At 52.0% G+C, this 22,151-nt stretch overlaps 1 protein-coding gene across 2 annotated transcripts; it reads right to left on the reverse strand.

Annotated features, from left to right (window-relative positions):
- Positions 1-1,117: 1,117 nt before the first annotated feature.
- CHRNB1 (cholinergic receptor nicotinic beta 1 subunit) lies at positions 1,118-17,586 on the reverse strand. Of its 2 annotated transcripts, XM_070954684.1 has the most exons (11): positions 17,131-17,586; positions 16,839-16,978; positions 14,138-14,182; positions 13,142-13,251; positions 11,988-12,096; positions 11,229-11,376; positions 9,674-9,865; positions 8,843-9,066; positions 4,569-4,735; positions 3,126-3,273; positions 1,118-1,395 (listed from the first exon to the last, which is right to left on the reverse strand). In XM_070954684.1, exons 1-11 carry the CDS (start codon positions 17,180-17,182, stop codon positions 1,255-1,257), a joined length of 1,476 nt encoding a protein of 491 aa, XP_070810785.1. In that variant the 5' UTR covers positions 17,183-17,586; the 3' UTR covers positions 1,118-1,254. The 2 variants fall into 2 exon arrangements, with proteins under 2 accessions (XP_070810785.1, XP_070810786.1); XM_070954685.1 differs by lacking the exons at positions 11,988-12,096; positions 13,142-13,251.
- Between the last annotated feature and the right edge of the window lie 4,565 nt (positions 17,587-22,151).

Genomic DNA, 22,151 nt, shown 5'->3' on the forward strand with positions numbered 1-22,151 from the left:
GAGAGAGTCCACAAGCGGGAAGGAATTAGGTTCCTTGAGGCTTCTACAGGTAGTCCTCGACTTACGACAGTTTGTTTAGTGACCGTTCAAAGTGACAACGGCACTGGAAAAAAAGGGACTTCAAAGTGACCGTTTTCCCCACTTAACGACCGTTGCAGCCTTCCCGTGATCCAACTTCGTCGGCTTGGCAACTGGCATGTACTTATGCCTGTTGCAGCGTCCCGTGATCCCGTTTTGCGAGAAGGTCGCAAAATCGATGGGTGGGAGGGCGGATTCACTTAACAACCAGGTTACTCACTTATCAACCGCAGTGAACGACCGTGGCAAGAAAAGTTGTAAAATGGGGTAAAGCTCACTTAACAACCGTCTCGCTTAGCAAGAGAAATTTTGGGCTCCATTGTGGTCGTATGTACTTATGCCTGTTGCAGCGTCCCGTGATCCCGTTTTGCGAGAAGGTCGCAAAATCGATGGGGGGAGGAGGGCGGATTCACTTAACAACCAGGTTACTCACTTATCAACCGCAGTGAACGACCGTGGCAAGACAAGTTGTAAAATGGGGTAAAGCTCACTTAACAACCGTCTCGCTTAGCAAGAGAAATTTTGGGCTCCATTGTGGTCGTATGTCGAGGACTATCTATCTGTACTTGGAGAAGAGCAGGAAGTTACTTATGAGTCCGCGAAGGAAGGATTCGCACTCTACACTTTAAACTTTAAATTAAGAAAAATCGCTTTTTAAAAAAATAAAATAAAATGAGGGTTTAATTTTCACAAAGGAAAAGCAGAATCGGTTAAATCCTCATTGGCTGCCTGTGGCGTGTGCACAGGGTGATGGGAACTGTAGTCTCACCCTTCTGGAACGCCCAAGACTGGGAGGAGGGAATTTAGGGGGAGACCAGGAGGAAATTCAGGGTGACAGAAACCCTAATTACGTCTCTCCACAACCTTCTTCCGACGAGAGCAAAATTCCCAAGGAGTCATTCTTCCAATCCACAACTCAAAAGTAGCAAGACTTTGAGGGAAACCTTTCCTGGGGGGAGACAGGGTCTTCCACCCGTCTTGGACTCCAACTCCTATGAGCCTCAGCCCCCCTTCCGGTGGGGAGAAATGGGAGTTCCAGTCCAACCCATTCAAAGAACGCAACGTTGGAGGAGCTGCTGTTCCGGATGGAGACGGTTGAAGGCATCTCCACCAGCTTCTGGGTCGCCTTCTCCGGCTGGACGGGGGAGGGTCTACCTTCCTGATGGGAGGGTCTCCTCAGGGGAAGGGCTTCTCCGGGGGCAGGTGGAGGCTGGCGTCCAGGAAGATGATGAGGGTGCCAATGGTGGTGAAGACGATGAAAGTCCAGAAGAAGAGACGGTCTATCACGAAGGCCACGTATTCCCAGTCTTCCTTCATCTGCAGAGGTTGGGAGAGAGGAGAGAGGTCCATGGATCGGGGTTGGGTGGGGGGCTTGGAAAGGCCCGTTCCGCCACCTGTGCGACCCTGAGGGAGGGAGGAGGCTGGGTGGGCCCCATTGTCCCCTTGTACTGTCCAACCAGTTGGAGGATCTACCTACCTACACACTTCTTTGGGACCATCGCTTGATGGTTTGGAGGGGGTGGGGTGGGCAAGCGGCCTTGGGGGTCCGACGGGGGAGAAGGTCCACCCCATCCATGAAAAGGGTTAGGGCTTTTTTTTTGGGGGGTGGACATCTTGAGCTTTGGGACCCACAGAAGATCTGGGAACTGATTGCTCCTTCCCTCCCTCCCTCCCTCCCTCTTTCATTTTCCTTCCTTCTTTCTCCCTCCCTTCCATTTTCCTCCCTCCCTCCCGCTCTTCCTTTTATTTTCCTTCCTTCATTCCTTCTCCCTCCCTCCCTCTTTCTTTTATTTTCCTTCCTTCCTTCTTTCTCCCTCCCTCTCTTGCCTTCCATTTTCTTCCCTCCCTCCCTTTTATCTTCCTTCCTTCTCCCTCCCATCTCTTCCCTCTTCCTCCCTCCCTCTCTTTATTTTATTTTCCTTCCTTCATTCTTTCTCCCTCCCTCTCTTGCCTTCCATTTTCTTCCCTCCCTCCCTTTTATCTTCCTTCCTTCTCCCTCCCATCTCTTCCCTCTTCCTCCCTCCCTCTCTTCCTTCCATTTTCCTCCCTCCCTCTCTTTCTTTTCCTTCCTTCCTTCTTTCTCCCTCCCTCTCTTGCCTTCCATTTTCTTCCCTCCCTCCCTTTTATCTTCCTTCCTTCTCCCTCCCATCTCTTCCCTCTTCCTCCCTCCCTCTCTTCCTTCCATTTTCCTCCCTCCCTCTCTTTATTTTATTTTCCTTCCTTCATTCTTTCTCCCTTCCTCCCTCTCTTCCTTCCATTTTCTTCCCTCCCTCCCTTCCTTTTATTTTCCTTCTTTCTCCCTCCCATCTCTTACTTCCTTTTATTTTTCCTTCCTTCCTTGCTTGCTTCTCTCTCCCCTTCCTCCCTCCCTTTTTTCCTTTTATTTTCCTTCCTTCTCCCTCCCATCTCCTCCCTCTCTTCCTCCCTCTCTTCCTCCCTCTCTTCCTCCCTCCCTTTCCTTCCCTCTCCCATCTCCTCTCTCCTTCCCTTTCTTCCTTTTATTTTCCTTCCTTCTCCCTCCCATCTCCTCCCTCTCTTCCTCCCTCCCTTCCTTCTTTCCTTCCTTTCTTCTCTCTCCCATCTCCTCACTCTCTTTCTTCCTTTTATTTCCCTCCCTTCAGAGGTGGATTTCAGCAGGTTCTGACCAGTTCTGGAGAACTGGTAGCAAAAATTTTGAGTAGTTCGGAGAACCGGTAGTGAAAATTCTGACTGGCCCCCATCTATTCTCTGCCTCCCAAGTCCCAGCTGATCGGGAAGAAATGGGGATTTGGCAGTATCCTTCCCCTGCCACGCCCACCAAGCCATGCCCACCAAGCCACACCCACAGAACCGGTAGTGAAAATTCTGACTGGCCCCGCCCCCATCTCTTCTCTGCCTCCCAAGTCTCAGCTGAAATGGGGATTTTGCAGTATCCTTCCCCTGAAGTGGGGTGGGAATGGAGATTTGGCAGTATCCCTCCCCTGCCACGCCCACCAAGTCATGCCACGCCCACCAAGCCACGCCCACAGAACCCGTTGTAGAAAAATGTGAATCCCTCCCCAACTGACGGCATCGTAGTCTTCCTGCTCCTGCAGCTGCTGGGCCACGTAGAGGACGGCGTCCAGGGCGGCCTTGAGGTCCGGCGGGAGGGCCAGGCAGTGGCTGGGGCCATCGATGAACCTCCTCATGTCCGTGGAGAAGGCCTCCAGCTGGAACCTGGGAAGGGAGGAGAAGGCCCAGGGAGGAGGGAGGAGGGACCTCTGCCCATTGACCGGCCCCAGACTTTGGCCAGGGGGGAGGGGGGCTCTTCCTCCAAAAGTTTTAAATGCATGGACTTCGACTCCCAGAATCCCCTGCCTGGGCCTGAGGGGATCCAGACTAGACTAGGTTTCCTTTGCACCCCAAGGGAAAGATTCTCGGGATCCAGGCCAGGTTTTTTTCATTCCCAAGGATCCAGTGCAGAATCTGTGATCCTTTTCTGCAAAGTTCCCTTCCCAAGACCACCAAGGGGCCCTTTGAAGACGGGCTGGAAGTAGGGCCCCCTTTTCATGCTAGCACATCTTCCGCTTTGGGAAATATCCCAAAATTATGTCTCCTTCTCTCTCTCCCCCTCCCTTTCCCCCCTCTCCCTTCCCCCTTTTCCCTCCCTCCTTCTTCTCTCTCATTTCCTCCTCCTTCTCCTTTCTTTCCTCCCTTCCTTCCTCTCTCTCCTTCTCTCCCTCTTTCCCTCCCTCCTTCTTCACTCTCATTTCCTCCTCCTCCTTTCCTTCCTCCCTCTCTTTCTCCCTCCCTCTGTTCGTCCCTCCCTCCCTACTTTCTTCCCTCCATTCCTCCCTGATTCTCTCCCTTCCTCCCTCTCCCTCCATTCCTTCTTCCCTCCCTCCCTTCCTCCTTCCCTCCTTTCCCTCCCTTCCCTTCCTCCTTTATCCTATCCCTCCCTCTCTTCCTTTCCTTCCTCTCTCTCCCTTCTTTGCTTTTTCCTTCCCTCTCTCCCTCTCCCTCCCTCTCCTTTTCCCTCCTTCTCTCTCTCCCTTCTTCTTTGCTCCCTCTCTCCCCACCTCTCTCCTTCCCTCCTCTCCTTTCCTTTTACCTCCCTCTCTTCCTCCTTCCCTCCCTCCTTCCTTCCCTCCCTCTGCATTCCTTTCCTCCTTTCCTTCCTCTCTCTCTCCCTCCTTTGTTGTTTCCTTCCCTCTCTTCCTCTCTCCCTCCCTCTCCTTTTCCCTCACTCCCTCCTTCCCTCTCTCCCTCCTTCTCTGCTCCCTCCCCTCCCTCCCTCTCTCCCTCCCTCCTTCCTTCCCTCCCTCTACATTACTTTCCTCCTTTCCTTCCTCTCTCTCTCCCTCCTTTGTTGTTTCCTTCCCTCTCTCTCCCTCCCTCCTTCTCTGCTCCCTCTCTCCCCACCTCTCTCCTTCCATCCTCTCCTTTCACCTCCCTCTCTTCCTCCCTCCTTCCTTCCCTCCCTCCCTCTGCATTCCTTTCCTGCCCTAAAGCTCCCCCCCCCAGGTTTCTACCTGTTGGGCTTTGAGAAGTCGCAGGTGGGGGTCCGGATGAAATACTCGTTGGCGTAGCGGCTGCTCTTCACCAAGGTCTCCTTGGGGGGCAGAGGGGGGGCCTGGAGGGGCTGCTCCGGCTTCGGACGCTGCAGGCACAGATACTGAGGGATCCTGTGGATGAAGATCTAGGGAAGGAAGGAAGGAAGAGAATATTCCTCCATTTCTCCTCCTCTTTTGAACCCGACTGACTGCCTGACTTTTCCACCCAGAAAGCAGAGCTTTAAAATAACACAATTTAAACAGTGCAAAAATAAATAAATGTTAATCTAAACTAAAAAACAAAAAGTGGGATAAATGGGCTGACATTGGTCAGAAATGGCGTAGGGTTTCCTGCTTTGGGCGGCGGGTGGGGGTTGGACTAGATGCCCTCCAAAGTCCCTTCCGTTCTTCTGCTCCTTCCAACCCAAGATTCTCATTGGTGTCAACTCACAAAGCTTCCATGGCCTGCTCTCGAGTTGCCATAGGCGAAGGGAGATGGGAAACTGACGAAGCAGCGTGGCAGCCAAAGACAAGAGCGCATTCCAGGCATATCTCTCTCAAGGCTGTCTCCCAGGTTACCCACAGTGGCCGGAGGGGAGTGATCTCTACAACCCAGGATCCCGTTGGCGAATGTGATTGATGACACACCCTGGAGGGAGGTGGGAAACAGGGTCATGATTGGGGCGTAAATTACCTGGGGTCAGAGTTGGCTTCACTTGGGAACGTGCGGACATGAACCTCCTAATAAATAACTGGATTTCTTTTGAAGCTTGGCTTGAGGCTCATGATTTAATTAGGGCATTGGTCAGGACCCTGACAACTCGCAGGACAGTCCTGGCCCAGGTTTAGCACCCGGACACCCAGGACACCCTGATCCTATTCACGGGTCAGATCTCCCCCTTTGGATGCAGGACGAGGGATCGATGGAGGAGGAGCGGCTCTCTGGCTTTCCTAGGAGGCTCACATCACACTGGATCCCACCAGAGGCTACATCCATAGATCGACCCCCTCGGTTGAAACCCCATTGATGGCCGGAGGGTCATACGGGCAGTAGAGACAATAATTCTTAAACTACTGATAGAAGAGAATATTTGTAGATTGGGGTTTGTTTGTGGGGTCCTGGGTGCTCTCTGAGCTTGGGAGTATTCTGGAAGACGTTTCATGACCCAACTAGGGAACATCATCAGTGCTAGAAGGGAGTGGGGTTTGTGGAGAGGAGGAGGAGGAAGAGGAAGAGGAGAAGGAGGACTGTGGAGTCCTGGGTGCTCTCTGAGCTTGGGAGTATTCTGGAAGACGTTTCATGACCCAACTAGGGAAACATCATCAGTGCTAGAAGGGAGGGGAATTTGTGGAGAGGAGGAAGGAGAAGGGCAGGAGGAGGAGGAGAAGGAAGAAAGGAGCAGGAGAAGAAGGGATGGAGAAGGATGAAGAGGAGGAGGAGGAGAAGGAAGAAAGGAGCAGGAGAAGAAGGGATGGAGAAGTAGAAGGACGAAGAGGAGGAGGAGGAGGAGAAGGAAGAAAGGAGCAGGAGAAGAAGGGATGGAGAGGTAGACAGATGAAGAGGAGGAGGAGGAGGAGAAGGAAGAAAGGAGCAGGAGAAGAAGGGATGGAGAAGTAGAAGGATGAAGAGGAGGAGGAGAAGGAGGAGAAGGAGGAGAAGGAAGAAAGGAGCAGGAGAAGAAGGGATGGAGAAGTAGAAGGATGAAGAGGAGGAGGAGGAGAAGGAAGAAAGGAGCAGGAGAAGAAGGGATGGAGAAGTAGAAGGATGAAGAGGAGGAGGAGGAGAAGGAAGAAAGGAGCAGGAGAAGAAGGGATGGAGAAGTAGAAGGATGAAGAGGAGGAGGAGGAGAAGGAAGAAAGGAGCAGGAGAAGAAGGGATGGAGAAGTAGAAGGATGAAGAGGAGGAGGAGGAGGAGAAGGAAGAAAGGAGCAGGAGAAGAAGGGATGGAGAAGTAGAAGGACGAAGAGGAGAAGGAGGAGGAGGAGGAGGAGGAAGAGAAGGAAGAAAGGAGCAGGAGAAGAAGGGATGGAGAAGTAGAAGGACGAAGAGGAGGAGGAGGAGGAGGAAGAGAAGGAAGAAAGGAGCAGGAGAAGAAGGGATGGAGAAGTAGAAGGATGAAGAGGAGGAGGAGGAGGAGGAGGAAGAAAGGAGCAGGAGAAGAAGGGATGGAGAAGTAGAAGGACGAAGAGGAGGAGGAGGAGGAGGAAGAGAAGGAAGAAAGGAGCAGGAGAAGAAGGGATGGAGAGGTAGAAGGATGAAGAGGAGGAGGAGGAGGAGGAGGAAGAAAGGAGCAGGAGAAGAAGGGATGGAGAAGTAGAAGGATGAAGAGGAGGAGGAGGAGGAGAAGGAAGAAAGGAGCAGGAGAAGAAGGGATGGAGAGGTAGACAGATGAAGAGGAGGAGGAGGAGGAGAAGGAAGAAAGGAGCAGGAGAAGAAGGGATGGAGAAGTAGAAGGATGAAGAGGAGGAGGAGAAGGAGGAGAAGGAGGAGAAGGAAGAAAGGAGCAGGAGAAGAAGGGATGGAGAAGTAGAAGGATGAAGAGGAGGAGGAGGAGGAGGAAGAAAGGAGCAGGAGAAGAAGGGATGGAGAAGTAGAAGGATGAAGAGGAGGAGGAGGAGAAGGAAGAAAGGAGCAGGAGAAGAAGGGATGGAGAAGTAGAAGGATGAAGAGGAGGAGGAGGAGAAGGAAGAAAGGAGCAGGAGAAGAAGGGATGGAGAAGTAGAAGGATGAAGAGGAGGAGGAGGAGGAGAAGGAAGAAAGGAGCAGGAGAAGAAGGGATGGAGAAGTAGAAGGACGAAGAGGAGAAGGAGGAGGAGGAGGAGGAGGAGGAAGAGAAGGAAGAAAGGAGCAGGAGAAGAAGGGATGGAGAAGTAGAAGGACGAAGAGGAGGAGGAGGAGGAGGAAGAGAAGGAAGAAAGGAGCAGGAGAAGAAGGGATGGAGAAGTAGAAGGATGAAGAGGAGGAGGAGGAGGAGGAGGAAGAAAGGAGCAGGAGAAGAAGGGATGGAGAAGTAGAAGGACGAAGAGGAGGAGGAGGAGGAGGAAGAGAAGGAAGAAAGGAGCAGGAGAAGAAGGGATGGAGAGGTAGAAGGTTGAAGAGGAGGAGGAGGAGGAGGAGGAAGAAAGGAGCAGGAGAAGAAGGGATGGAGAAGTAGAAGGATGAAGAGGAGGAGGAGGAGGAGAAGGAAGAAAGGAGCAGGAGAAGAAGGGAAGGAGAAGTAGAAGGATGAAGAGGAGGAGGAGGAGGAGAAGGAAGAAAGGAGCAGGAGAAGAAGGGATGGAGAAGTAGAAGGATGAAGAGGAGGAGGAGGAGAAGGAAGAAAGGAGCAGGAGAAGAAGGGATGGAGAAGTAGAAGGATGAAGAGGAGGAGGAGGAGGAGAAGGAAGAAAGGAGCAGGAGAAGAAGGGATGGAGAGGTAGACGGATGAAGAGGAGGAGGAGGAGAAGGAAGAAAGGAGCAGGAGAAGAAGGGATGGAGAAGTAGAAGGATGAAGAGGAGGAGGAGAAGGAGGAGAAGGAGGAGAAGGAAGAAAGGAGCAGGAGAAGAAGGGATGGAGAAGTAGAAGGATGAAGAGGAGGAGGAGGAGGAGAAGGAAGAAAGGAGCAGGAGAAGAAGGGAAGGAGAAGTAGAAGGATGAAGAGGAGGAGGAGGAGGAGAAGGAAGAAAGGAGCAGGAGAAGAAGGGATGGAGAGGTAGACGGATGAAGAGGAGGAGGAGGAGAAGGAAGAAAGGAGCAGGAGAAGAAGGGATGGAGAAGTAGAAGGATGAAGAGGAGGAGGAGAAGGAGGAGGAAGAGGAGAAGGAAGAAAGGAGCAGGAGAAGAAGGGATGGAGAAGTAGAAGGATGAAGAGGAGGAGGAGGAGGAGGAGGAGGAAGAAAGGAGCAGGAGAAGAAGGGATGGAGAAGTAGAAGGATGAAGAGGAGGAGGAGGAGAAGGAAGAAAGGAGCAGGAGAAGAAGGGATGGAGAAGTAGAAGGATGAAGAGGAGGAGGAGGAGGAGAAGGAAGAAAGGAGCAGGAGAAGAAGGGATGGAGAAGTAGAAGGACGAAGAGGAGGAGGAGGAGGGCCGTGGGGGCGATGTCTGAGCTGTGTATTTTCTTGTGGGCGTTTTCTCACCCAACCAAGTGACATCATCAGGGCTCGATGATCCTTGTCCCACTGAGGATGTTCCCAGGCTGGGTCACGAAAGGGCTTCCGGTCAACCGCCCGGCTCAGGAGGCCCGAGGGAGGAGGAGCCCCTGGCCCGCTTTACCTGCCTGACCCAGAAGGGCATCTTGTAGGAGCTGGGCGAGCGATGGTGGATGTTCAGGACGACCACGCTGAAGATGACGGAGAAGGTGACCAGGATCATGGTGAACATCAGGTACTTGATGATGATGGGCACCGCCAGGGACGTCTCGGGGACCTTTTTGGCCAGCAGCAGCAGGAAGACGGTGAGGGTGAGCAGGGCGAAGATGGAGAGGGTCATCTTCTCGCCTGGGTCGAGGAGAAAGAGAGGTTGGGCTTCGGGCCAAGGAAGAGGCAGCTCAGCCTGGATCATCCACAGCAGGAGGAGGGTCAGGCAGAGGGAAAAAAATAGGGTTAGCCAGTTTTGCTAACTGTCTCAAATGTGTCCTGATATTCTATGTCTCCCCACCAAATCCCAAACATTGCTTTCTACTGCTGGGACCTCCACAGCTTCTCCACTGTTGTGGAAGAGATTCCCGGCTGTAGAAAGTGGAGGTTTGGGATTGGGGGATGATTTGGGGTACCCGGTGAAAACGATCTTGTGCCGTTTCAAGTGGACGAGCTCAAAGGGAAGACGGGCCCCATACAGAACGGGCCAACTCGCTGCAGCCGTCTTGCTGCGGCCAACTCACCACCGAGCCAACTCGCCCTAGGACAATTCAACAATTCAACTTATTTACAACAACCTTTTCATTTCTGTCATTCGCATTTCATTTTGTCCTTTTTTTAATGTTTCTATTCTGCCATTTCTTCGAGATTAGCATCCTTCTTGTCCCGTGGCGAGTTGTCCTAGACCGAAACTGCCCCCCCCATGGTCCGCCACGAAAGAACGCGAAGCCACGCATGTTCAGCTCACCAGCATCCGGCGGGAGGTAAAACACGAAGATGGCCAGGATCGTAATCAAGATACAAGGGATGATGACATTGATGAGGTAGAAGAGCGGTTTACGGCGGATGATGAGGTAGAAAGTGATGTCCTCGTAGAGCGGATCTTTCGGATGAGTGTTCTTGCGGGAGGGCTTGTGCTTGAACTCCCACTGCCCGTTGTCTGGGGAAAGAAAGGAGGGAGGACCTCTGAAAGAAAGGGTTAGGGCAGGGGTCAGCAACCTGCGGCTCTGGAGCCGCATGTGGCTCTTTCATCCCTCTGCTGCGGCTCCCTGTTGCTGGTCGGCTCCACAATTGATAGGGCTTTCGGTTAGGAAGGTAGAGGAAAAAGGATGCCACGCTAGGAGGAAACTCTGTGGTAGGAGAACCGATTTCCAGTCAGCAGAGGAAAAAGGACGCCATGCTAGGAGGAGACTCTATGATGGGGGAACTGACTTCCAGTCGGCTCCAGAATTGAACGGGGGCTTCCGGTTAGGACCTTTGTGACTTTGAGTGTTTAACGTTGCTGACCCCTGGGTTAGGGTCTCCTCCAGTGGGGCCTGCCCTCTTGTTCTTTGAGCAGACTGAGGAAGGGCCCAGAAAGATGGAGTTGGACAAAGCTGGGGAGTTCCGGAGAGGACGGTGCGCACAAGAGGGGGGATTTTGTGGATCAATTCTGGGTTCCGTTGTCCGGAGATAGAAGGCCGCCCTGCTCCAGATCCCTTTGAGGTTGGCCTTAAGACAGAGTTCCCCAAACTTTCCGGGTTGGCGGCCCAGAGAGGGGGGAATGGAGGAAAGAGGGGATGATATTGTGGAAGGGACAAGCACCTGTGTATACCTGTGCGTGCGCACAAGCGTATGCAACATTTGTTTGCGAGAGTGGGGCCATATACACGTGTATGTGAAGGACGTGTGACCTGGGGGCAAGGACCCCCAGTGTGGGTGGGGAAAACCTCGGGCCATTCAGAGTCAGGTTAGTGTCAGGGTTCCAAGTAACAGACCCAATGCAATTCAAACTCTGGAGTTTCCTTAAAGTATGGATCTATTAGGAAAGTCATACTGGCACAGCTGGTGAAAAACCGACTCTGAAGGACCCGAGGTTTTCCCCACCCAAACCAAATCCCAAAGTTCTTACCCCCAGGTCACACGCCCGTCACATGGTCCAATCAGATCAGAGTCCCAATTCAGTTGGATTAAGTCCACGCCTTCCCAGCACCTAACGAGAATGACCTTGATTCTCAGGGAAAAGAATTTTATTTTGGCTACGGATCCCCAGCTATCTCTACCTCCCCACTCCTGTTCCCACAGCTTCAGCCGGCCTGGCTGTGGCAGCCCTGAAGATGCTCCAATATGGCTTTCGGGCTGACAGCTACATTGTATGAATTGGAAATGGAAGACGGGGTTCCCGTGAAATCCTTCCTTGGTTAGCTGAATGAGCCGGTGTGCGGGTTTCGCGCGACCTCAATTTTGATCACGTACTTGGGTTCGCACAGGGAACGGGCAAGCGTCGCCCCACCACGGGCACAAATCGGGCGACTTTTCCTCACCGATAAATGTGTTTTCGTATATCAGGATCTCCTTCACCTCCTGCCCTTTCTCGTTGACGGGGTGCAGGAGGGTGATTTCCGAGGCGTCGTACGTGTACGAGCGGAAAACCATCGTACAGTTTTGCCAATCGAATGGGAAATAGGTCACCTGTAATCGCACAAAAACACAAGTGGGAGAACCGAGGGAGCATCTGCCGCCTTGGCGTAGGCTGGGAAGAATGTCCTCCTTTATGAAGCAGTCCTCGACTTACGACCACAATTGGGAGCGCAATTTTCATTGCTAAGCAAGGAGGTCATTAAAGAGCCATGGTGGCGCAGTGGTTAGAATGCAATATAGGCAATTCTCGACTTACAACAGCTCACTTAGTGACCATTTGAAGTTGCAACAGCACTGGGAAAAAGTGACTTATGACCATTTTCCACCCTTATGACCGTTATAGCGTCCTCATGGTCAGGTGAATAAAATTTAGACTTTTGGCAAAGGACTTGTATTTATGACGGGTCACAGCATCCCACGGTCGCATGATCCCCTTTTACGACCTCCTAACGAGCAATGGGGAAGGTGGATTCGCTTAACAACCGTATGACTAACTTAACAACAGCAGGGATTCACTTAACAACTGTGGCAAGGAAGGTCATTAAATGGGCCAAAACTCACTTAAGATCTGTCTCGCTTAGCAACGGAAATTTTGGGCTCAACTGCGGTTGCAAATAGGCTGAACTACACAAGCCCATCATGCGGAGGGAGCGGAGTCGAACCTGGATGCTGCAGCTGCTCCGATAAAGGGCTGGGGGCTGCCACTGGACCCTCCCGTTGTGGTGCACGAGGACGTTTACGCTGAGAGCAATGTCAAAGACGCCATCGTTGCTGGATGGAAAAAGAGACGAGAGAGACGCCGTCGCTGGCGGACGAGAAAAGGGAAACCAGCCCTCCCTTCAACAGGAAAATGAGACGCTCAAAAATCTCGGCCGGAGGGTTGCAGCTGGTTTTAGACTGAAGTTTAGCCTTACGGGGGTAGGGGGACATCCCCCGCCCCAAGTGGGCAGCTCAAGATGAAAATAAATTTAATTAATTTAATTCAGCTCAACTGGAAAAATCCCTAAAATGTCTTGTTTCCACCTGCAAACCCTAACCCTTTCCTTTCCTTTCCTTCCCTTCCCTTCCCTTCCCTTCCCTTCCCTTCCCTTCCCTTCCCTTTCCTTTCCTTTCCTTTCCTTTCCTTTCCTTTCCTCCTTCCCTTCCCTTCCCTCCTTCCCTTTCCTTTCCTTCTTTCCCTTCCTTTCCTCTCCTTTTATTTTATTTTATTTTATTTTATTTCATTTCCTCCTTTCCTTTCCTTTCCGTTCTGTTCCGTTCCTTTACTTTCCTCCTTTCCTTTCCTTTTCTCATATCCTTCCTTCTTTCCTCCCTCTCTCCCTCCCTCACTTTCTTCCTTCCTTTTTTCCCCATCCCTTCTTTTCTCATGTTCCTTCCTCTTTCCCTCCCTTCCTTGGTTGGACTAGATGACCTCCAAGCTCCCTTCCAACTCTATTCTGATTGAGGGGCCAAAGGAGAGGAGGGGGAGGGTCTCCAAAGCAGCTGAGGGTACAACAAGAAGCAACCGATGGAAACTAACCAAGGAGAGAAGCAACCTAGAAATAAGGGGAAATTTCCTGACAGTGAGAACAATTAACCAGTGGAACTCCTTGACTCCAGAAGTTGCGGAGGTTTTTAAGACGAGATTAGACAGCCATTTGTCTGAAATGGTATAAGGTCTCCTGCTTCAGCAGGAGGTTGGACTAGAAGATCTCCAAGATCCCTTATAGCCCTATTCTGAGAGATGGAGAGGCTCCTGTTAGCTCCAACACCCTATCCTACCCCAACAGTTATTGACAAGGCCAGCATCAAGATTCTAGTCCTCATGAAGGCTCACTTGTTCATTAGAACGATATCCGGGAGCCACACTTCGCCTGCACCGAGTCGGATGGACGTGATTCCTTCGAATTCGGCTGGATTCCAGGTGAGCCGATAGTCGATCCACTCCTGAGGGAGAAAGGAAAGTCGGGCGAGGAAGAGGATGGAAGACTCAAGTAGGAAAAAAAGGGAAAAATTATAGACCAGCCAGAAAGTTAATGAATTATAATTAGGCAGTCCTTGATTTACAAGAGATCGTTTAGTGACTGTTCAAAGTTACAAAAAGGGGCTTTATGACCATTTTTCACACTTACGACCGTCGCTGCATCGCCATGGTCACGTGATCAAAATTCAGACTTTCGGCATGTAATTATGACTGTTGCAGCGTCCCGGGGTCACATGATGTGCTTTGGCGACCTTCTGACCAGCAGATTCGCTTAATGACTGTGTGACTCACTTAACAACAGCAATGATTCACTTAACAATGTTTTGCAAGAAAGGTCGTAAAATAGGGCAAAACTCACTTAAGGACTGCTTTGCATAGCAAGAGGAATTTTGGGCTCAATTGTGGTTGTAAGTTGAGTACTACATGTCTATGGCACAGCGTAAGACTCAAGAAGGAGATACTGGGCAGAAATTGGAGACCGACTGAGTTTTTCTGGATGTCTTCAATTTCTGGCGACCCAGATGGAGCCACATCGATGGGCTGAGCTGCCTGGAAGCTCTGAGCTTCGTGGCTGTCATAGGCAACATCCCTCTTGCTAGAGGCCCAGACACTCCCCACCCCACAGTCTCTAAACAGGTGTCCTCGAACCCGTGTCTCTCTCTTCCTTCCCCCCCCCTCAATTAGCTGCTCTCTCTTCTACTCCAGCCTCAAATTTCTCCACCTGTTTGGCCTTCCGCGAACAAGAAAGTTCGAAAAAACCGTCCCTGCTTTTCTAATGCAGAAGGGTCCACAGAGGGCAAAAAAGTCAAGATGGCAGTCTGTGTTTTTGTTCGGTTTTGTTAAACTCACCTGGTCCAAGTAGCCCTTTATGGTCAGCTCTTCATCCTTTTCGTTCTGAAAAAAAAAGTGTGCATTTGTGTGCTTTCCGAAGCCTCCGTATTGCTGGGAGTTTCAACGCTTGGGAAAAAAAAGTGGGGGGAAATACCCTCCCAGGAAGAGCCAGTGTCTGAGGGAGGGGCTGCCCCCCCTGTGGTGGATGGGTTCATGCTAATGCTGGACCCTAGGCCTTCATTTGGACTCCAGCACTGAAAAGGGGGTTGAATAGATGACCTTGGAGACCCCTTCCAAGGTTCTAGAATCCTCAGCTAGCCCAGTCCTGGAAAGGAGCCCATGCTTGGCTAAGGGGAGGAGGTTTCTATGTGGTGGGGGGGGAGGCTCTCCTTGGGATCTCTCCCCCCAAGGAAATGCTTTTATTCGCTCTTTAAACCCTTCGGCTTTGAAATATGCATGATTTAATTCTTCCAGCAGACGGTTATATTGCGATGATTCGAAAAGGAGGCATTTTTCCCCCCCATTTGCTGCCTCGCCTGGTTTCTTAGAAAAAAAGGAGATCAGGCCAGGATTCGGCACAAACCGCCATTGCTAAGTTGCCAGACCTGCCACAGCTTGAACCTCTGAACAGGACCCATCCTAAGTTGGCTCCGTTTACTGAGAAAGGTATAGTTTTGTTAGAGGTCAAGGGTATCGCAGTGGTGCAAAGCCAGGACTGAGAATGGAGATTTTGCAATATCCTTACCCCAGGAATGGAGAGGGAATGGAGATTTCGCAGTATCCTTCCCCTGCCACGCCCACCAAGCCACACCCACCAAGACACACCACACCCACAGAACCCACCACTGGCTCACCCCCCATCCCCCGCCCCATGACCAATCAGGTCCGGACGAGATGTTTTCATAATGGTCAGTCCAAGCTTGGTCTGGTAAGTGGCTCCATTCCTTCTTCCAGCTGGGTGACCTTGAGGCAGCTTCATACAGCCACTACTTTCTGTTTCCCCCAAGCATCCCCCTTCCCTAGAGTTCATGGCAGAATGTGACTGCAAGGTAGTGAAGCACAAGTAGCTCACATAAGTGGCTTGGACATTCCCTCCCCTCCCCTCTCCCCTCCCCTCCCCTCCTCTCTCCTCTCTCCACCCCTCCCCTCCTATCCCTCATCCTACTTATCTTCCTTTATCTTACAGCAATTTATTTATAACCAACCTATATTACTTTTTTGTAAATAACTCCAGGTGGCAAAAATATTTAATACTGCTGCCTCTTCCTATTTTCCGCACCATACAACCCTGTGAGGTAAGCACAGGCCCAAATCACCTAGCTTTCTTGGGACTAGAACTCCTCAGAACCTGGTGATTGGCCCAAAGTCACCCAGCCGGCTTTCATGCCTAAGGTGGGACTAGAACTCACCGTCTCCTGGTGATTGGCCCAAAGTCACCCAGTTGGCTTTCATGCCTAAAATGGGACTAGAACTCTTCAACACCTGGTGATTGGCCCAAACTCACTCAGATGGCTTTCATGCCTAAAGTGAAACTAGAACTCACCATCTCCCAGTGATTGGCCCAAAATTACCCAACTGGCTTTCATGCCTAAGGCGGGACTAGAACTCACTATCTCCTGGTGATTGGCCCAAAGTCACCCAGTCAGCTTTCATGCCTAAGGTGGGACTAGAACTCACAGTCTCCTGGTGATTGGCCCAAAGTCACCCAGTCAGCTTTCATGCCTAAGGCCGGACTAGAACTCCTCAACACCTGGTGATTGGCCCAAACTCACTCAAATGGCTTTCATGCCTAAGGCAGGACTAGAACTCACTCTCTCCTGGTGATTGGCCCAAAATGAGACTAGAACTCACTATCTCCTGGTTTTTAGCTTGGTTCTTCAATCAAGACCACGCTGCCTTCATCCTCCCACGATGAGAAAGTGAGGCTGGCCGGCAGATCCAGTAAATGGACACAGAGATGCTTGGAAGTAGATCATGGCCCCCCTCCCCAAAATTAGGGGCCGGGGGCCAGCTCAACCGGTCCCTGCCCTGTCCCATCCCCAGAGACCAGTGGGGAAGGCCTTCTTTCAGCCCCACAGGGACTGAACACCAATTCCCCCCAGGCGCCAGGAGACACCAGTTCCAGGCAGGACCGGCGAGTTATTAATAGCTGCCTTCTCAGCTGTTGCCGCTTCCGCCGGCCTCTTGCACACTTGGTACCAAGCGTGCAAAACTCCCGGGGGGTTGGGGGGGGCAAGGACAGCCCGCACAGCCGCTGCCCAAAATAAATCTTGCAGATTTTGGGGGGGGGGCTCGGCCTGTGACTCGCACCCCAAGGGGGATAAAGAAGCCTGTCTGTGCCCACTCAGATACTCAGGAGGGAGACCGGCAGAACTCCACGCCCCATCGTCCCCAGCCGCTAGCCATTGGCGGCCTTTTGACTTATGGGGTGGGAGGGAGCCAGGAGTCCTCCAGAGGCGGCTGAATCCAAGAGCCAATGGTCCCGAGTGGTGTAGTACAGTCTCCTGCTTGGAAAAGGATGGGGGGTGGACTAGAGGATCTCTAAGGTCCCTTTATCCTATATCTTGTATTCCCGGAGCCCAGCGGAAGGGAAGGAAGGAAGGCGGGGCTTGGTGTGGGCAAAATCTGGGGCTTCCCTCCCCCACCTCCCAGGGTTCCTGCCCTGTCCCTCCCCCCCCCCGCAGGACCCGCTCCGTCCCGCTCAGCGACCCCGACTTACTAAGCTGATCAGCTGCGAGAGCGACATGCCCAGCCTCACCGGGACCTTTTGGGAGAGTCGGCGGACGGGAAGCACCGTGGCGGTGTAATTCTGGAAGAGCCGCGCTCTCAGGTCCAGCTCGACTTCGGAGACCCCCGTGGCTGCAGAGGGGAGAGTGTAGTGGGGGGGAAAGAGAGGAGGTGGGGAGGGGGGCTAACTCTTGCCTTGCAAGCGCCCTGCAGGCGGACACCTCCCGCCTTGCACACTTAGGGGAAAGTCAGGTTCAAGTGCGGGGGGGGGCTCCAAGACCTACCTGAGACGATCAGCATCCAGAGGAGCCCCCCAAAGACCACCCAGGCGGGCATGGCGTCCTCTCGCCGAGCAGAACGAGCTTTCCGGCCGCGCTTCGCCCCCCCCACCCCCGATCCCGGGAAGCTGCCTGCTGGCTCGCCCCCCCGCCCGGCCGCCACTCCCCAAATGCCGGGGAAGGGTCGTCTCGAGTTCCCTGGGAGGGGGGGGAGTTAGTGGGGGATTATTACTCAGCTGTTGAAAGCATTTCCGCCCGGCCGGAGCCTCTCCGGTTGCAGCTCCGGGGCGGGGGCGAGGGGGGCAGTCCAGGGGGCGTCCAGGGGCAGACAGACCCTCCCTCCGGACTGGGCAGAGAAGGGGAGCTCAGGGCCACCCGGGAAGGAATGGTCCCCCCAGGGAAACGGGAACTGGCTGGCTACCACCGGAGGCTCCGATCGGCCCGACAATTGGCACCTCTGCCCTTCCCCCACCCAGCTAAACCCTATATATCTATAGAATAGAATAGAATAGAATAGAATAGAATAGAATAGAATAGAATAGAATAGAATAGAATAGAGAAGGGAAGGAAAGGGAAGGGAAAGGGAAAGGGAAAGGGAAAGGGAAGGAAAGGAAAGGAAAAAAAAGAAAAAAATGGAATGGAATGGAACAGAACGGAACAGGATAGGAGAGGTTAGGACAGAACAGAACAGAACAGAAAATATGGAATGGAATGGAATGGAATGGTATGGAATAGAATAGAATAGAATAGAATAGAATAGAATAGAATAGAATAGAATAGAATAGAATAGAGGAAAGAAAAGAAAAGAAAAGAAAAGAAAAGAAAAGAAAAGAAAATATGGAATAGAATGAAATGGAATAGAATAGAATAGAATAGAATAGAGAAAAGAAAAGAAAAAAAAAGAAAAGAAAAGAAAAAAGAAAACAAAAGGAAAGGAAAGAAAAGATGGAATGGAATAGAATGGAACAGAATAACAGTTGAAAAGGGACCTTGGAGGTCTTCTAGTCTAACCCCCTGCTTAGGCAGGAAAACCTTATACCATTTCAGACAAATAGTTATCCAATCTCTTCTTAATAAAAACTTCGAGTGATGGAGCACCCACAATTTCTAGTGGCAAGCTGTTCCACAGGTTAATTGTTCTCCCTGTCAAGAAATTTCTCCTTTAGTTGCTTCTCTCCTTGATTAGTTTCCGCCCGTAGCTTCTTGTCTCGGTTTACAGTTCCCATCACCGCCAACCGGGGTGGGGGGTGGGGTGGAGCAGCACCCCCAAACTGCCCTCCCCCCGGTTTGGTAGCCCACCGCCATGAACCGGTGGGTGCCTAATTCCAACTTCCGAAGCCCCAGGACCAACAAGAACGGGGAAACTCGGGCAGAAATAACAGAAGGATGGAGATGGAAGGGACCTTGGAGGTCATCTAGCCTAACCCCCTGCTCCTTATATAGTATACCATGCCGACCAAAGGGCTGCCTGCCCCCCCCGTCTCTTCTGACAAAACCTCCCGTGTTGGAGCGCCCACAACTTCTGGTGGCAAGTCGTTCCCCTGGTTAATCGTCAGGAAATTTCGGGCTGGAAGCGCGTGCGTTTTTTGTTTTTTTTGGAAATCCCCCGCGCCCCAAAAAACCAGGTGCGAAAGAAACTGTAGAAAGTATCCTTTATTTTAGGGTGCCGAAGGGGTGGGTGGGGTGGGGGTGGGGGGCGGGCCTGATCCTTCGCGCCAGGATTTGGAGCGACGGCTGGACGGAAGCCAACTTCTCATGCAGGGCGCTGAGGACTCGCTTTCCCGCAATTATTGCGAATACGATGAAGTTTCTTCTTCTTATTAATTATTATTATTATTATTGCTTTTCAGTGGGGGTCGAGGGGAAGGGGACAAGGCAAGGGAGGGGGAGAGGCGAGGCCAGGGGCGTGGCCAAGGAGCCCAAGCCCCGCCTCCCCAGCCGCGCTTGTTAACAGACCTTCCTTGCGCCTTTGCGCAAATTGCGCGTTTGCAAGGAGAAGACCGTTTTTGGAGGGTTTTTTTTCCCTGAATTGCGCCTGATGCATTCCGGGGCGCAGCGGCATCCAAATCCCCACCCGGATTGTCCAAGGGAAGTGGGGGAGGGGGTCCTTCCTTTAGGATTTGCATTACATTTATTAAGGAAAGTGCTTTCAATATTCAAAGTGGGGAGGTGGGGATTGCTTTAAGACCGGTGGACTTCAACTCCCAGAATTCCCCAGCTGGGGAATTCTGGGAGTTGAAGTCCACCGGTCTTAAAGCGGCCAAACGTTGGACATCTCTCTTCTTTGCAAAGGTGTTTTACCAGACACAAAATTCCTAATTCAGGAATTTTGGCTCTTGAAACGATCACTTTAAAACCATCCAAATAATCACTTCTCAGCCCCGTAGTGCCTCCACTTTGGGGGGAATCCGTCCCCTCCCATTGATCCCCCAGTCTGGGCCCACTCTCCAAATCTCCCACCCCCATAGGAGAGCAGAGCAGAATAGAATAACCGAGTGGGAACGGGGCCCTTGGAGGTCTTCTAGTCCAATCCTCACAAACTCCATATAGACTTTTTGGGACCTCCCCTGTAGACCCCACCCCCCCAAATCTGGTTGCATAACTCTTCAAAATGCACCAATTGGAGTTCGAAGGTGAAATCGGGGGGGTGGGTTTCGTGTGTCCCCCCCCCCACAGCCAAGGGGGGGGGAAGACACACCCAGGCTCTGTTTTATAAGTGGGTCGCCTACCTTGAATTTATTTTTATTTTTTTGCTTTTGAATCAGGTGGTTTTTGACTTCTGAAAGGTGTTTAAGGTGGGGGCAGCCTCTCCCCACGCCAGTGAGATCCTGACTTGGTCTCAACCTGTTGGACTACAAGGCCTATCTTTCCCAACCGGACCCCAAAAATAATAATGAGTTAGGTTGCATATTTTCATCCTGAAGTTCTTCCCGGACCTTAAGAGTTTGGGTAACGTGTCCTCTTTTTGCTTTTCGCCACAGCTCTGTGAGGTAGCTTGGATTGGGGAGAGAACGACCGACCCCTTTGGGGAGCCTCCGAGGTCGAGTGGAGAATCCCCCACTCTACGCCTACTACCCCCCACTGTTTCTGGGGTGGGCCTGCCCTGAGGCCTATCGTCCAGGCAATACCAGTTGGGCCTTATGATAGAGAGCCCCTCTGTGGGGTCCTTGCTGCTCGCGGAGCTCAGGCGTTGGCTTCAGACGTCTCGGGACCTAGCTAAGATACTTCATCAGTGTCCTGATCATGGGTGAATGTCACCAAGCAGTGATGATGCCACCTAGTTGGGTCATGAAACATCTGTCACCAAGCTCAGATACCACCAAGGACTCCCCCACTCCTCTCCACAAACCCCCCTTCCCTTCTAGCACTGATGACGTTCCCTAGTTGGCTCATGAAATGTCTGTAAGAAAACCCCCAAGCTCAGAGAGCATCAAGGACCCCACAGTCCCCCTCCTCTTTATCCTCCTCCTCCTCCTCCTCCTCCTCCTCCTCCTCCTCCTCCTCCTCCTCCTCCTCCTCCTCCTCCTCCTCCTCCTCCTCCCTTCCCTTCTAGCACTGATGTTGTACCCTAGTTGGGTCACGAAACTGCAGCAAAACTCAATGCCTGCCTCTCTTAGCGACAGAAATTTGGAGCTCCACTGTGGTTGTTAAATCAAGGACGGATTATCCAGCCTATCAACGTGGCCCATTCCTCTCCCTTACAGGGCTGGGTGGAGGCAGAGCCCTTTAACAGCTTGGTAGAAGGGCCGGGGAGGATGGGTAGTGTAGTGGGGAGTTGGGAGACAGGTTTGCTTGGGATAACTGGAAGGGGTCTGGAGGCAAGTAGTTCCATCACATTAGATCACACAAGGCAAGAGGTTAGAAAGCCCTCAGAGCCGCCCCTCCCCACATCGATCCACAGGGTCGAGGGACCCCCCCCCCCACCCCCACCCTGTAATCTCCCACCCACCCACCCTTCATTTATTGCCTGCGAAGAAAGGAATAAGTGACTTCAGGCTCCTGAGAGACGGACAGAGAGGGGACAAGTCGGAGGTGGCGGGGAGGCAGGTGAAAAAAAACCTTAAGGAGAGACCCCCCCCTCCTCTCTCCCCACGCCCCCCCCCCCCAATTCACCCCGCGAGATGGCAAAGCGAGCGATTCCCCGCAGCCCAGCGCCGGGACGAGAGTGCTGCCACTCGGTGGCCAAAATAAGGTACTGCACTTCTCCAGCGGTCTCGCTTCAAGGACGGGGATGCGGCCGGAGAGAGGCGTGCTGCCCTCCACCCCACCCCCAGTGGTGGTCGCGAGCGGTGGGGAGGGGGAGAGGGGGCGGCCACAGTCTCTCCAGCAGGCGAAAAAAAAAAGGAGCCTCCGGTCCCCAGTTTGGCTTTTTCTGGCTGTCAGAAGGGGTCCAAATTCCTTCCCTTCTCATTTTGACTCCCCCCACCCCAAAAAAGTCAACCCTTTGGATTGATTCCGAGGTCCTTTGATTGGCACGTTGTCAAAATTTGCAAGAAAGCAGGATTATCTTCGGTGGAAGAAGAAGAAGGGGGAAAAAATCCACCCCTTTCCTCCCTCCCCCCCCCTTGTTTTTAAGCTGCACCGTTAGAACAGCAGGGGGGAGAAATGGGGGGGAGGTAGAGGAAGGTGACCTCATGTCCCGGTGATGGAGGGTCCCCGGCTCCCTGAGCTGATGGAAAAAGAAACCCCCCCTCCCCTCTGCTTTTCTGCTGCTGTCAAATCCGGTCTCCTCCTGAGGTCAGCAGTGAAACCGTAGATAATTTGGCAATGGTTGGAGAGAGAGAAGAGGACAAGGTCACCAGCCAGGGGCCGAGCAGAGTACGGATTAAAAACAAAAACCAAGGAAGAAATAAAAAGAACCCTTCAAGAAGCAGAAGATTTCCTCTGTCGTGGGCAGAAAGTGTTGCTTTGCCCTGGCATTTTTTAAAAAAATAGAGAAAATATATATATATATATATATATATATATATATATATATATATATATATATATATATATATATATATATATATATATATATATATATA

Source organism: Pituophis catenifer, unplaced genomic scaffold (genome assembly GCF_029215685.1).
Source record: "Pituophis catenifer annectens isolate HBS135680 unplaced genomic scaffold, rPitCat1.0.hap2 SCAF_15, whole genome shotgun sequence".
NCBI classification, from domain to species: Eukaryota; Metazoa; Chordata; class Lepidosauria; order Squamata; family Colubridae; genus Pituophis; species Pituophis catenifer.